Below are 14,993 nucleotides of genomic sequence, written 5' to 3' on the forward strand. Positions count from 1 at the left end.
CTTTTCTACTCACTTTCACTGTAATTTTGCTCATGACAATATTTGTAATGCCGCTGTGAATTATCAAGCAAAACTTCCATTGTAAATAAAAAATATGTGGAACAAGTAATTAATAGGCGTAAGGTTATTTTTTGTAAAAATGCAATCATTTCTTTTACTGGCCTTCCAAACAGTAGGTCGTGTATAATTTCATTGGCCGGCGAAGCATTTTTAAATTTTAGAGTTTTATCTAAGATCGTGACAACAGCCAAAGTAACAGTTTAAAATACTAGCACAGCTAGTAATTCAGGTCAGACACAATTAACAGATCTTAAAAGATATATATATATATATGTTTTAAGGTCTGTTAATTGTGTCTGACCTGAATTGCTAGCTGTGCTAGAGTGTTTTAAAATGTTACTGTTCAGAAGTTCAGGTCGACATTTACATTCAGTGCAACAACAGACTAAGTGGCTATACCTTATGACGCTAATAAAATATTCAAAATACAAGTTTCTTAATAATAATGAATTGCATGTGGAAACATTATTTCTTTTGTAATATGTTAATACCTCCTTGTAGCAAAGACTGGGTCGCGAACTGAAAAAGGTTGTGCTCTTGCCCACATTTCAATTCTAGGTAATGCTTAAAGTTCTTCAAAAAATAAAGTTATTTATGTGAATCTGCATGCTAATTTGCTGGTACAAATTCCACAAAAACAATACATGACATATTCATATGTATTAACATCAAAATCTACACATATAGTGGAGCTACACGAATGGAAATGATTTGCAGACAATTTTATCGATTTTCTTGCAAGAGAGGGTCACATAGTTTCTGCAATTAGCTAGGCAGGTCAATAAATGCAAATCACCACAGACATTGCTCAGCAATACATACTGGGGCACCGATCAATATTTCAATTACGCTGCAAATATGTTGTAAACCGTAATGGTGACATGCAAACAATTTGTTCATCGCCTAAAAGCTTGCCAAAAGAGAGCAATCTAGTACAGTTTCTTGACAATAAAATTCAGTAAATAACAAACTTCGGAGGCATATAATTTTACAAGTGAAGTACAGGTGTAGAGCGAAAAAAAAATCAACTTTTTAAAATATTTTTGTTTTTTAAGACTTTGAATTACTATTGATATAACATGAGCCTGTATATTGTTGATGAAAACAGACATTAAAGACATAAATGGTATTAAAAACGCAGCAAAATCTTTCAGGTACATGGGGATGAATGTTTCCTACACAATCGATCGACTGATATATGAGGAGGAATGAAAGAACAAAAATTGCACAATCAGCAACTAACCAATAACTTTCTATTGCTTAGATTTAGCTTTGAATAGAGGCTGAATTTGCTAGAACTGGAATATTAATTTAAAACAATTTTGTGCTCCATTTCTGAGTGGTGGGTTTGGATATTATGCAAAAACAGAATAATACCCTAGTAAAACAACATTTCTCAGTTCGTAAAAGCATTGTAGTTTGAATATATGCAACCTTACCGCTAGTTTCACACAGATTTGGAAAAGATGCTAACAAAAAAAACAATATCGGAAAACAGTATACTTTAATAAAATATAGGATTCTCCATTCAAGATTGTAAAGATACCTTTGGATCGTCACTTAATAACAAAAATAATAGAAAAGCGCTTTATATTTTATGGTTGAATGCGAATTACTACACAAATGGTTATCTTAAATATCAAAAATCATGGTCAAGATTATTTAATCATGGTGGTAGTTAGCATAACAAACAATGCTAGTGTAAAACTTTTACTCTGTCAAGCAGTTTGACCTTGACAGCATAGTCAAGGTCGAGCAGTATGACCTTAAACAATTGGTCAAGGTCACTTGGCCTCAGGGACAGAAACTGGGCGGGGATTTTGCTTTAGATGCAAAAGTGAAGAGCGCATGCGAGAGACGTCTTTGCTGCCTTTAGAAACTTTTGGATTGAAGTCACACAGCTTTGACACACGTTCCCACTCTGAGCCTGGGTTGGACTGGTCTCGCTCCTTGATGAATTGCTCTTCCGCTTTCCTAGAGGAGTTAGAACAGTATTCAGTTAGTCTAAGGCTTTTGTCAGAGTGTCTCAACCTTTCTTCACGGCGACCCAAATACTATAAGCGTAAATATAATAGTGAAGCTTGTCAACTATGTGAAAAAAACATAAGACGGAAAGCACAAATAAATTTGAATGTAATTAACATGAGCCATCTAGTTTCCTAATTTTAAAGAAGTCTTGTCTTGGATCTAAATAACTAATTATAAACACGTGTAAACTACTGCAGCCGGCGATCCAGCTGAATTAAACAACGGCCTAATTTTGGGTCGCGACCCAAAGGTTGAGAAACACTGCTTTATGTAATAGAACTGACTTTCTTCGAGACCAATCGAAAATAAAAGACACAGGCACAAATAAAAAAGCAACACTACTAACACATCTACTCATCTAGCTACAGATACTTTACCCAGGCTTTATATACCATTTACAATAGATAGTTAGAAGAACCGTGAACAAAATGCTACCTACTCCTGTATGGGCATTGGGCATTGATATTCATTCCGAGTCTAATTACAACCTCCAGACAATATTCCCCCAAAATGGAAAGTTACATTGACTGATAGTTACTTTAGGACTTTTCAGGATAAAAACCGAACTTAGCCGAAAGGCAATGGTAACAGCTCATATTAAAATTTTCTTTTCATTCACACTCAAAAGTTTCTATAATTTTATCCTGGGACCTTATCTATATTCATTTTTAACATTAAAACAGTGTCTTGTTGTAAAATACGTAATTATAACTTGTGTGACTTAAACTTTAGTTAAAAGACATTTACAAACATATTCAATTTTAGAAAGCCATTTGTATTATTTTACCTAACTAATGTTTTCTCCAGTAATAACAGTGTGGTAATTTGGAAACACAAGATAACTAAAAACTAAAACATAAAGCTTGATAGGATCTAAAATCACCAATAAAACGACACACCATGCAAAATATTAAAGAACCAACAAAGGTTTAAAGCAACAATATATGGCAAACCCTACCACCAAATAATCAATATTTTGTGGTCTCTGTACATTACATACATGCAGTGCAGTGTCACCAAATAGAAACCCAAATTGAACCACAGTCAAACATTTTGCAAACCCTCAAAAAAAAAAATATTGAAACAAAAAAACACTTTTTAGCTTGAATCAAAATTTTAAATTGTCTAGCTTTAGGATTCAACTAAAAGAGACTACCTAAATAAATAAACGCAAATTAAGTGTAGAATTATATCAAATGTCTGGTGCACTGACAGATAATGGTATCCTAAAATTTGTTTTTACCTGCACCCTCTAAATATTTTTGTTTATGTTAGTTTTGCATTGGTCCTTGTTTTTTTTTAATTTTAGACATTTTGTAGGTAAAAGTGATTAACAATCACCATATAGAATAATGATCTGTTTGCTTGGTTGTATTGATTTGTAGCCAACAATGAGTGTAATGTATGTCAAGCAAAATTGAAGTGTACCTCTCAGAATGTCTAGCCTGGTTGAATGTTTTTTTAAGCCAAAAATAAAATAGATGTCAACAACACCTTTAAAACGGTTTAGGATACCTTTTACGAGCAATAATTCTTGCTTTGTTTCAAAACGATAAAGCTATTTTAGTGGTTTTAGGTTATTTTTCAATATGAACCTTGTCTGTTAAAATAAATTTACATATACAGTTCAAAACAGAGAAAAATAGATGATGTGTTGAACCAATTTATAAAAAGCACACCAAAGCCAATACCCCACTGCCTGTAGAATAAATACCACTGTCCAATGGCTATGGCCATGCAAAAAAACTACTAAAAAAAGTCTACAAAAGTTGTTTTGTGTGCAAGCTTAACAGAAACCACAACAACTAACACCTTGCATATTACAATAGCAAGCTAGGGCAGCTTGTATACCTTTCTTTGATGAAGGCTTCATTTGCAATCCTGCATCATTTGAGAAAAGATTTTGTCATGCATTGAAATAAAAAAATCATAGCCACGGGTAACATTTTTCAGGATGTATTTAAAATAAGATAAGAGTATTAGGAAATTAGGTTCTTAAAAGGCTTTATAGAATGGTGGTAGCATCACAAGTAACACACTAGTTTTGTCATCAAGAACACCCTGATGGAGCAGGTACAATAGAAACAACAGTTCACCATTTTTACACCATAACAGACCAACGATTAGAAAAAAATTTAAACATATATATAAAAAAAGACATTTATTTATAACGGATAAATAAAATTTGACATGAAAAATCATAAATGTTTATATATACTTTTATATATTTTTCCAAAAAACATGAAAAAGCTTAACAAACACCACAAAAATAATGAAACAATTACCAACCTGTTGCTTTCTTTGGTTTTTTCGAGTTGCTCCTGGCGGTTTCGTTCCCACTCCTTAAGCTCCTTCTCGGCCTGCGCTAACCACTCCTGTTGTTTTTGTTCAGATTCTTGGTCTGAAAGATTAGAATGGCAAATTTAAAACTTGCAATAGGCAATATTCACTGTTATGACTTATACACAGCAGATAGTGGCACACATAGGCTCACTTTTGGACACTCTGGACTTTTGACAGGGCATTAAAACGTTTGGGAATTTGACCAAGTTAGGCACTCAACAAGTGTGCAAAATAAATCCCTGTAGTCTAATGTCACCTAAAGCAAGGGTTCTTAACCATTTAATGGTCGTGGCCCACTAATGTTTTGAAAATACTCAGTGGCTCACTTCTTAAAGTTCTGCGTAAATTGTTGATGGCCCGGCAGTTAAGAACCTGAGACCTATTTAAAACTTTTTCTGAATTACCACGATTTAATGAAATGTTTGCCAACTTTAAAGGAAACTTTTTAGGCCTAAATATGCTGTGAAAAAGTCATACAAGGCAAAATGGTTTGTTTATGATATTGTACAACAGCACAAAAGCTGTTATTTAAGAGCTGTCACATTTTTTATTTGATTAGCAAGCATTTTTGCACTGTTTAGAAAATAAAGCTTTGAAATTTTGAAAGTTCGGCGGCTATGGTGGCATAGATATTCAAAGATTTGAATCATGTAAAAACGTCAGCAACCACACAAACTGACCTTTCTCAGTTAAAAGTTTTGTGTTTTCTTCCCTCCACAGTCGAATTTTCTCGGGCTCCGATCTCAGTTGGTCGAGTCGGGCATCTGCGGCTGCGATGGCCGCATATGCCATCGATGGGTCCATTATTTCTTCCTGTTCGCCATTACCCATCCCGAATTCATCGCCACCATTTGTCATTGGAACTTCGGACTGCTGAGGTGCATTGAAAAAGTCATCTGAAGAAAAAGCACCATCGTCATTCACAACAACAAAATAAACAAGCCTGAATTAAACAATTACTAAACTAAATAAAAAAAAACAAGGCGAATAAACAAACATAGAGTGAACTTAATCTAAATTTTCAAAAACTCATGATAACATAATTAGAAATAAACCGATAAATCGGTTTATCGGCCAAAATTTGGCTTCTACCGATATATCCGTACAACTAAAACATTAATTAGATTTTATTTTCAATTAATTCAAGTTTTGAACATATCCCAGTTATATAAAAAAAAATTGGTATCGGGTTTCGGTATCGGTCCAAAAAAGGGATATCGGTCGATCTCTAAACATAATACACAAACAGTATAGGGTTGTATTATTGTACAAGTTCATAAATGTAAAGATTCATGTTTTATTTTACCATTCGCAGGAGCATCGTTAGCTAAGAAATCATTTCCATAGCCATTATAAACAGGTTCTTCGGCAGCTGGTGCATCACCAAGTATGTCGTTTTCAAGTCCTGTCAAAAATTGGGATTATAAGAATAAGTGTAAATTTGAATCTAAGGCAGAAACAATAAAATTAAAAAAACATTTTTTTACTTGTTAAATATAAATTTAACCTAGTTAACAATCATCTTTTGCATTTTTTTCAATTGTTTTTTACAGTTATTAGTCTAAATTTCAAGCAAAATATTACAGGTTGCTCCAGAACTTTTCAACTTTGAAATACAACTAGCCCACATTGTTTTTTTAAGTTCCTGATTTAGAAAAATACAGAGATGTCAATCAAAATTAATCTGTAAGAGCTTGACATAAGTTCCAACTTTAAGAAAACAGCAATATTACTTATCGCACAAATTAATTTATTGTTTAAGGCAGTGGTTGTTAACCTTTTTCTTTCCTTGCAAATTACCAACCAATTCTAACATCTCCTTCTAAACATAGTTATTTTCACATTTGTTTAAAACTACAATGGCCAAAAGCAAGTCTTATAAACAAAGAAACAAATATATAGATTGACAAGTTAAAATTCATTTTAGTGACCACCAGTTAACTTGAATCTAGTTATTAAATTTAGGTAATTAATGATTGCCCACAAATATGAACAAAATTATTTTATTAACTGTAAACTTACTGACAAGTATTTACAATTGTAGTAATCTATCAACTGAAAAACAATTATTCACCAGACCGATGGGCTATTCTCCAGAAAAGATTCTACAAAACTTTCTATATAATAGTTAAATAATGGGGTAATTCATAGACTGATGAAAAATTTAAAAACAATGAAAAATTAAAAACTTTAAATACCAGCAATTTCGTCTTGTTGTTGCGCAAGAAAAGCAGCCGCGGGATCTTCTTCAACTACAGCTGCAGCTGGTGGCGCTGCTTCCGTCTGTTGTTCCATGAAGTCGGTATCAAATAAATCAGCCATTTGGAAGTGGAGGTAAATTTAGCAAGGGTCGAGTATTATGTACAAATTAACTACAATGAGACCTAAATGAAATGTTAAAGTGGTTTGTATTAAAGTGGTTTTCATTTACTAAAAAATGGTTTTGTAATATTTTGGCGCTGGTCCAGAATCATACCACTTTTTATACAGTAACAAAACGAGTTGTAAAAAATAAAATTGATTGTGTTGCGCAACAACTTTTAATGGTTTCTTCTAAATAAATTCTACTATAGCAAGTTAACAGTGTAAACTAAGAGTTAAAATGAACAATAATGTGTTTCAAGTTGACAATTTCAAACATTTTTTTTAGATATATCGTTGAACTTCAATAAATTATTTACATCGAATTTAAGTTTTAAGATGGATCTATTTTTCGATTTAAAACATAAATCAGAGATTATTCCCTAACTAAATATCATATTTACACGGTTATACATCAGTATATTTCGGAAAATAGCCACGCGAGTACGGTATTTGCGGTGACTGGTACGATTTCCTAAACGGACTTCAGAACAAACTAAAAACCAAGCCAAAGCAAATGGAACGTTGCGTTCAATCAAGCGTAACCCGAATTGTTGGCCACCTGACATGACGTCATTCAAACATAGACAAAAAAATATGAAAAGCGTTTTATTAAAATCAAAAACTTCAACGGAATGAGGGTTCATAACAATTAACTGAAAAATCAAAATTACCCCTACTATTTATCTTTTTTTTTGTTTAAATCTAATGAAAAATAGTATAAAAATTCCGAAATTTGCTGTTCTTATTACGAAAAGAATAATTTATTCCTTAACCTGATTTAAAAATTTGAAAAAAAATACGAAACTATGTTTGAAATTCTTCTTAGATTATCATTTTTTTAGAACATCTTAGTTTTCTTGGTTGTTTTTTCAATAAAGAAGACCAACCTGCAATTTCGTTTTTCTCATATTGCGTAGTCATCATTTGTGACTAAGCACTACTAAACATCCCGGATGAATGCAAAACACCGGCCTTTTCAACGCAGAGAGGCAAGGTAGAAGTAATATTTAGTTTTTATCTGACAATATCTTTATGATCCAAGCTTATTTGACACCTTAATATACTTTCTATGACATCTCAGACGTAACCTTATCCTTCAACAAGTGAATATTATCCTATAATGGACATGAGATGTTACATACAGCTTTCAATGTAACCCTACTTTTCAAATCTAAATCCGTTTATGTTCGTTCAGATGAAGTTTAACAAGCTCAAGACCTCATCACGCCGGAAGAATAGGAAGGAGTATTTCAATGCTCCGTCCCACATCAGGAGGAAGTTTATGGGAGCTCCTCTTTCAAAGGAATTAAGGACGAAATACTCCGTCCGTAGTATGCCCATCAGAAAAGATGACGAAGTCCAGGTAATTTGTGTTTTTATAGCGCATTCACTGAATTGACACCATTTCTAAATTATGAAGGATTTTTGGGCGCTGTTCTAGAATCCTACCACAGCATTGAAATAATTATTAAAGTAACACACAATATTTGTGTTAGGGAGTCGGGTTTGAGTTAGGGGGTGTTCAAGTTTTATTATATTAAATAAAATTGCTTAACCCCAGATTGGAAACTTTGGATATTGTGCGTGGGAGATGTTTTTTCAGCTGAAAAAATGCGTGGCTGAAAATAAAATTTCGACTTGAACTTGCGCGGCTGAAAATAAACCACCAGGCTACTGAACGTTGTAAGTTGCGTCATAGAGTCAAACCATGTCAAATCAACACAAAAAAGTTACTTTTTTGACATGACCTTCTCAGATTCTAACAAAAATTAAAATATATGTAAAGGAACTTTAATTGAAGATGTGTGCCAAATTTTATTCTAGTCTGTTGTGTATTTGCAAAGTTATTTAGGTTTTAAAAATATGCATATTTTCCACTCGAGGGCGCTGTTTCTGCATAAAAACAGCCATATCTTTGGATATACAAAAGCTAGATTAACATGTAATGTATCCTTTGAAAGGTAATTTTGTGCCTTAAAGGCCTAAAAAGGATCTTTTGAACATAAGTATCTGACATAACCCCTACATGGTAAACATTTAAAAAAATGTAACCGTTGAAACGGGCACTTCTGATACTTTTATTTTACGATTTTTTTTCTTTAGGGTAAAGAGTTATATTTGTTTGGTAACTAGCAGGAAAATTGGTATGGTGTTCTTTGCTTTTATTCAATTATGGAAATTTATCTATGACATACATTGTCACTTTCTGAGCCATTTCTTCATTGGACCTAACTAAATTGCAAGTACAAAACAAAATTCCACTCAACATTTCTGTAGTCAAATTTTGTTTTTTGCTTAACATATTTAAGACATGTTATGCATTTTGTTGTTCTTTGCTGGTCAATTAACAAATTCTTTCTGTGGCCGCTGATGGATAAACTTGTAGAAAAGTAACCATCACTTCATCTGATTTCTTCAATAGGTCTAAAATACAGGAAAGCCACCATTGGTTGTTGTATTTGCAAGTAACAAACCCCCTTTGCTCATCCCAGTGTAATAGTTGTTTTAAGGAATGTCACAAATCCAGACCTTTTAATAATCTAAACATGCTGAAAATTCAGACACCTTGATGTAAGTCTGGCAAGATTCCTCTGGAATAAAGCAGTGGTACTTTTGGGTTCCACAAATTGTAATTTAGCCAATTTAAATCTCTTCTTAACCATGTACATTCTTTTTCTACTTCCTTTTTCAATACAAATGAAAAATTAATATTGCAGATATTTGATCAGGCATCTCTCTTTTGGGGTTTGTATACAATGTTTTCCAATTTTCTGCAGACTTGCCCGAGCAGCCAATCTTTTTACAGTTCCACCTTAACCCATCACATGGTCCTTTGCCATTTAACATATAAATTAAAGTCTTGTTAACACATTAGATTTAGAAGATTTTTTCTGATTTTATATTGTCCAGCAGCACCATCTGTAAACACACTACTTTTTTAACAATGGGAATTTTATTTTGAAATAGTTTAAGCACTACAGATTAAAGAACTTTGTGCTTTTCTACTGTAAAAAAACCTTCAGAAACAGATAACGATGGCAGAATTTTTTTCCTGGCACCAGATTAAAATATGGATGTTCCAAACAGAAACTGAAGATAAATTTTTCTAACATTTTTCATTATTTTTGTGCCTGCTGAATAGGTCACAGCAAGCTTTGTTATGATATGCATAACGTTGTAAATACTTTGTTGTTTGACAACACACAGGGTTGTAAGATTGTCTGTAAGTCTACACCTTCTTCTTATAATTTTAAGCTCCTCAGTTGTTAACTCAGAAATTGTCTCTTTACTAGAAGTTGCTATCTTCATTTAGCAATGATCCAATGTCACAGTTCATTTTAAAGATTACTAAAAAAATATATATATGTACAATATGTTATTGTTTAGGCCTAATCTGCAAGCCATTATAAGTTTTTTCTGTCACTAGTTTGCTGTTGAACTGCCTGCCAGCACAGCTTAAAAATGATACCTTCTTTATTCATTACTTAATAACAAAGAGTCTAATGTAATTTTTATTTTTCCTTTCAATCTTTTTTCCTTAATCTTTATAACTGTTTTTTCTTTGCAAATGCAACTTTCAGATTTTTATTACTACAGACCCCGTTGAAATAACATATTTTTTATAAATATATTGGACAAAACCCCACTAAAATGTTGATGTTTTATGAAAAAGAAGTAATTAAACAATTTGTCTGAAAAAAAAAATTATAATATTTTTATGTCCGGGGTCATCTGATTACCCCCTGAAACTTCAAGTACAAAATCACCTATAATATTTTTTCTGGTCTGAAGCAATATTTATAACCCAATAAGTAGCATGCTATACATTCTAACCTTTCTTTTGATATATTACAAAAGCTTTTGTCATTTTCCAGTCAAAGTTATCAACAAAACAATGCTAAAAGTACGCCCTCGTGTGGAATTTATGCAAAAACTTTCCTCTATCATTACTCCTACATTTCTCGACCGATCGGGCTGAAATTTGGTAAATCCCATATTAATGACAACTACTTTATTCATGTTAAATTTGAATAAAATTGAAGGAGGTCATGTCATATGGGTGTGTTGATTTGATATGGTTTGACTCCATAATAAACTTACAGGTTTACAGCGTTCATAGAATACTTGAAGCACTGAGCAATTTTTGGTTGGTGTGCGGCGCAGCTAAATATTTAAAAAAGTTTGATAGTGTTGCATTTAATGTGCAATATTACTCGATATTGCCTAATTTGACTTCACTATACACATGACTGTTGTCCACTGATGGGTGACCAAAACGCAGAACTGTGCGTTTTTAGTGTTTTGCAGGGGATTCTATATAATGCATTATATTATATATGTCCTATAAACTAGCGTTGAAAAATGTTATGCAACTTCCGTATGCGGCCCGCCAATTTTTTTTTGTGCTTGTTGTGGTCCTTGTACCATTTTAGTTATGCAGGCCTGATTTAAGGTGACACATTTTCGGTCATACACGAGTGATGAGTGAATAAATGTGACGTCACTTTTACTGAGCCATTGGAATGCTTAGCCTAGTCAATTTAAAAAAATAGCGTCTTTTAGGCATAGATTGTCATATTTTGGTCAATCTTCGACGGCCGCAAATTATGAAATGCAGGCTGTGACATCTTTCCAGATGGGTTATTGAGCACTGATAATTAGATTCCACTTTGTATTTCATGCACTTTTACGGAGTTGTAGGATATTTACTGCCAAATTTTTTTAATCATTGTTTTGTGAACACCAGAGATTTGGAAACCCACAATCTATATAAATTAGTTATCAATAGGAATCCCATATGTTGGTGTGCAATTGACAAATTAGGTTGTGCATACAAACTAAAACAAATCTGGGTGCAGGTTTAGTCTAAAAAAAAATAAAATATGCACTTGCCATACTTTCTACATCTGGTTGCAGCTTTGGGCAAACTTGTAGTTTCTTTTTAGTTGTTTTACCTGGTGACATGAACGCAAATGATTTTAAATAACTTTGAATTGATTGTTTGATAATCTTTGGTGCAGCTTAAGTAAAGTGTTTTCTGTTCCGTAATAAAATATTAATTATGTTGACCATGCAATATATGCTGTTTTAAGTGATGTATTTGCAGATTGATATTAGTTTTAGTTTTTTAATAACTTTATTTGATAATTTTTTTTGTAAATGTTGTAATGTTTGTCAAGTTTTTTGTTCATGTACATTTCTATTTTTTATGATATTATACGTTTTTATTTTCATATCCTTGTTAACAATTCCATAAACCAAAATATACTATGTCATTTACTGTCTAACTAGACTCTCTGAAAAACATTTGTTGTATTTTGCAGATTGTGCGAGGACATTTCAAGGGACAACAAATTGGAAAAGTAATCCAAGTTTACCGCAAAAAATATGTCATTCATGTTGAAAGAATCCAGCGTGAAAAAGCCAACGGTGCAACTGTCCATGTTGGAATTCACCCAAGCAAGGTATAAGATAAGAAATCCAGTTAAACCTGTACCTATCAACTACTAACAAAAAAATATATTTAAGGGAACACAAATGTTAATTTTAGCTGTCGCTTAACGTTTTATGCAACCATTTGAAAGTGTGTGGCATATCTAACACTGGATTTGCCTATTGTCACAAATTTAATTGCCATAAACCCTGGTGCCTGACTATGAAGCAATGCATTTGGCTGCAAACTTTTTAGATTGGCTGACTGTCAACTTCTATCCCCAGAGATATCATTTTGTTTGGTTTTTGTAACCCCTATTTATTCAGCGTTACATGGTTTCTTTGTGGGCGATTTTCGCAGTTTTCTTTATATTTTGTTCTATAGAGTCAGCAGAAATATCTTATCCAACTATATTTTTCTCAGACATATGGATACCACAGAAAAAAATAGTTTTATAGCATTCGTTTTTGTAAGAGTGAAATGATCAAATTGTTTTTCAAGTTATGAAAAGTTGAAAATAGTTTGTTTCAACGACTAAAAATAACAGAACTACTCTTATTTTCAAAGCTTAGATATCATGTTTTCCCTAAATCCTTTGCATGCAATTGATTTGATTTTGATTATTGTTTTTATGGTTTTGTTAACTATTGGAAAATGTTTGGTGAATAAAGATAGTTTGATATACCTGAATTATATGAATATAATACCTATTTTGTGTTAAAGGTTGTCATCACCAAGCTGAAGCTGGACAAAGATCGCAAGCGAATCCTGGACCACAAGGCAAACTCAAGGAGGGTAGACTTGGAGAAGGGCAAACACACGGAGGAAAGCATCCAAGCTATGGAATCCTAAACTGTGTCTGCACTCAATACAAGTTCTCCCGTACAATAAGTGTGTTATTGTATGAGTTTACTACAGAAAGAAAAGCACAAATTGGTTCAGTGTGAGGGGACTTTTCTGTACAGGGTTTCTCAACATTGAACGGCATTCCCGCAATCTTATTTAGTTGATTTTGTCTCGCGAACAGAATACGGACTATTTTAGTGCCGGGTTTCTAAAACTGAAAGGCAGTACGAGATCTTATTTAGGTGACTTTGTACAATATTCAAAAAAATACTAAACCACATGTTCTCGTCAACTATCCCAGTTGTGATTTCCGGATACTTTACGTTCTATCCCGATATTTTGGAAGAAAAGTTTCGCATTCTGATACCATTTCCGGTAATGACGTCATTACTATGCAAAAGCAGAATAGGTTTGATTAAACTACGTTTAAACGTTATTAAGTTGGTTTGTTTCCGCTTGCTATCCAATACTGATTAATTTGTTTTATTAAGTAAAATCAGCGCGTGTGATCACAAACTATGGCTCCCCTTCCTTTTTAATTTGGAATCGAATGGGCACTGATACCACAGCTAGAATCAGTCGAATACCGATACTGCTATTTGGCATCGGGGATCGCCTCCGATCCAATATTATCAGACACTCGCACTCCTTGTTGTCTACAGTCGACACTGTTCTTCAACGAATGTTTGATCAGCGACATATTTTATTATTTTGAATTGATTTATCTTTTTGGGGGGTTTCACTTACTCTTTAAGCCTTCAATAGACTAACCAAACCAATTTATCAATTAAGAATTTGTATGCGCTAACGAACTCAGTAGAGTTAAGGTAAAATTAAAAACAACCAGAATTCGACATCGGTCGAAAAAATAAAGTCACTCCTGACTTCAACCAATTTGCTTAATCCAGCTCCGACTGTAAGGCAGGGAGTCGAACCGGATCTTTATGAATAGGTTTTGAGCCATCTGTTTGGGAACCGTAACCAAACCTAAACAATTTCAAGGAGTCGAACCGGAACTGAAACGAATATTTAAAGAAACCTGAACCTTAACCGAACCCAAATATGTCAAGAAAGCGGTTTACATCCGCATGACGTCACAACTTGTATTTTACAGAATCAAGTTATACCATGTTTGAAATTTTATAAAAATATGATAAAACGTTGATTTTTTTATTTTGGAGATATTTAAATAAAAAACTGCTTGATTTTTTAATATGTTGCGAAACTTACATTAAATACGAGTGACAATTTCATATATATTCTTTACATTTATTGACCCACATTTTTGGGTGTAACGCGTGTCATATTTTATCCGAACCGGAACTTAATAAACCGGATTTGAAAATAAATTTAGTCCAACCGAAACCGTAATTGAATCGGCTTCCGAAAAAATCCTTAAACCCGGAGTCCGGACTGAACCTGAACCGGAAAAGTTTAACGGTGTCACTGCTGTAAAGCCCGTATTCCATTTTTTAGAAAAATTATATTAACTTTAAATTTCCTGGACGTGTATGGCTATTTAGTCCTACTTCAAGGGTGATATATGTTGGCCGTTTGCCTTACCGCCTCCACCGCCCTGTTTCAAAGAATAACGTAATATACAATAGTGACGCAATGAACACAGCATGGATTGTTTCAGTTTGTTTGACCACGCAAAATTCTGGTTGATTTCGCAAATATTTGCCCAAATTGCAGGTTAGAAACTCTATTTAACCTGGGCGACGCCGGTTATTTTATCTAGTGCAGTAATTAAGCAATGTACGTTCATTTTTATTTCTTCACTAAAACCCGCAAAAACACATTCATAAATACCTTACGCTTTTAACAAATTTGGTCATCCGTTAAAACTGCCGGGAAATTAAAAATAAGGGTTATCCCCGTTTTAGTTTAGTTCTTGTTGTTATTACGTTAAAACTAG

General features: G+C 33.2%; 2 protein-coding genes across 2 annotated transcripts; one reads left to right on the plus strand and one right to left on the minus strand.

Annotated features, from left to right (window-relative positions):
* Positions 1-701: 701 nt before the first annotated feature.
* On the minus strand, positions 702-6,811 carry LOC146145586 (clathrin light chain B-like). Its single transcript, XM_083389463.1, has 5 exons — positions 6,630-6,811; positions 5,738-5,836; positions 5,112-5,327; positions 4,378-4,489; positions 702-2,034 (listed from the first exon to the last, which is right to left on the minus strand). Exons 1-5 carry the CDS (start codon positions 6,751-6,753, stop codon positions 1,845-1,847), a joined length of 741 nt encoding a protein of 246 aa, XP_083245589.1. The 5' UTR covers positions 6,754-6,811; the 3' UTR covers positions 702-1,844.
* Positions 6,812-7,757: 946 nt separating this feature from the next.
* Positions 7,758-13,120, plus strand: LOC146145587 (large ribosomal subunit protein uL24-like). Its single transcript, XM_083389623.1, has 4 exons — positions 7,758-7,789; positions 7,991-8,158; positions 12,120-12,260; positions 12,953-13,120. Exons 2-4 carry the CDS (start codon positions 7,991-7,993, stop codon positions 13,079-13,081), a joined length of 438 nt encoding a protein of 145 aa, XP_083245749.1. The 5' UTR covers positions 7,758-7,789; the 3' UTR covers positions 13,082-13,120.
* The last annotated feature ends 1,873 nt before the right edge of the window (positions 13,121-14,993 follow it).

The sequence above is a fragment of the Ascidiella aspersa genome, chromosome 5 (assembly GCF_963924565.1).
Source record: "Ascidiella aspersa chromosome 5, kaAscAspe10.2, whole genome shotgun sequence".
In the NCBI taxonomy this organism is placed as follows: Eukaryota; Metazoa; Chordata; class Ascidiacea; order Phlebobranchia; family Ascidiidae; genus Ascidiella; species Ascidiella aspersa.

Excerpts from the sequence above, each read along its gene's own strand:
- LOC146145586 (XM_083389463.1), bottom strand. The coding sequence starts at position 6,753 with ATGGCTGATTTATTTGATACCGACTTCATGGAACAACAGACGGAAGCA. Across the intron at positions 5,328-5,737 it reads TAACGATGCTCCTGCGAATG|ATGACTTTTTCAATGCACCT; the intron begins GTAAAATAAAAC and ends CTTTTTCTTCAG. Across the intron at positions 4,490-5,111 it reads AAAACTTTTAACTGAGAAAG|ACCAAGAATCTGAACAAAAA; the intron begins GTCAGTTTGTGT and ends CTAATCTTTCAG.
- LOC146145587 (XM_083389623.1), top strand. The coding sequence starts at position 7,991 with ATGAAGTTTAACAAGCTCAAGACCTCATCACGCCGGAAGAATAGGAAG. Across the intron at positions 8,159-12,119 it reads GAAAAGATGACGAAGTCCAG|ATTGTGCGAGGACATTTCAA; the intron begins GTAATTTGTGTT and ends TGTATTTTGCAG. Across the intron at positions 12,261-12,952 it reads TTGGAATTCACCCAAGCAAG|GTTGTCATCACCAAGCTGAA; the intron begins GTATAAGATAAG and ends TTTGTGTTAAAG.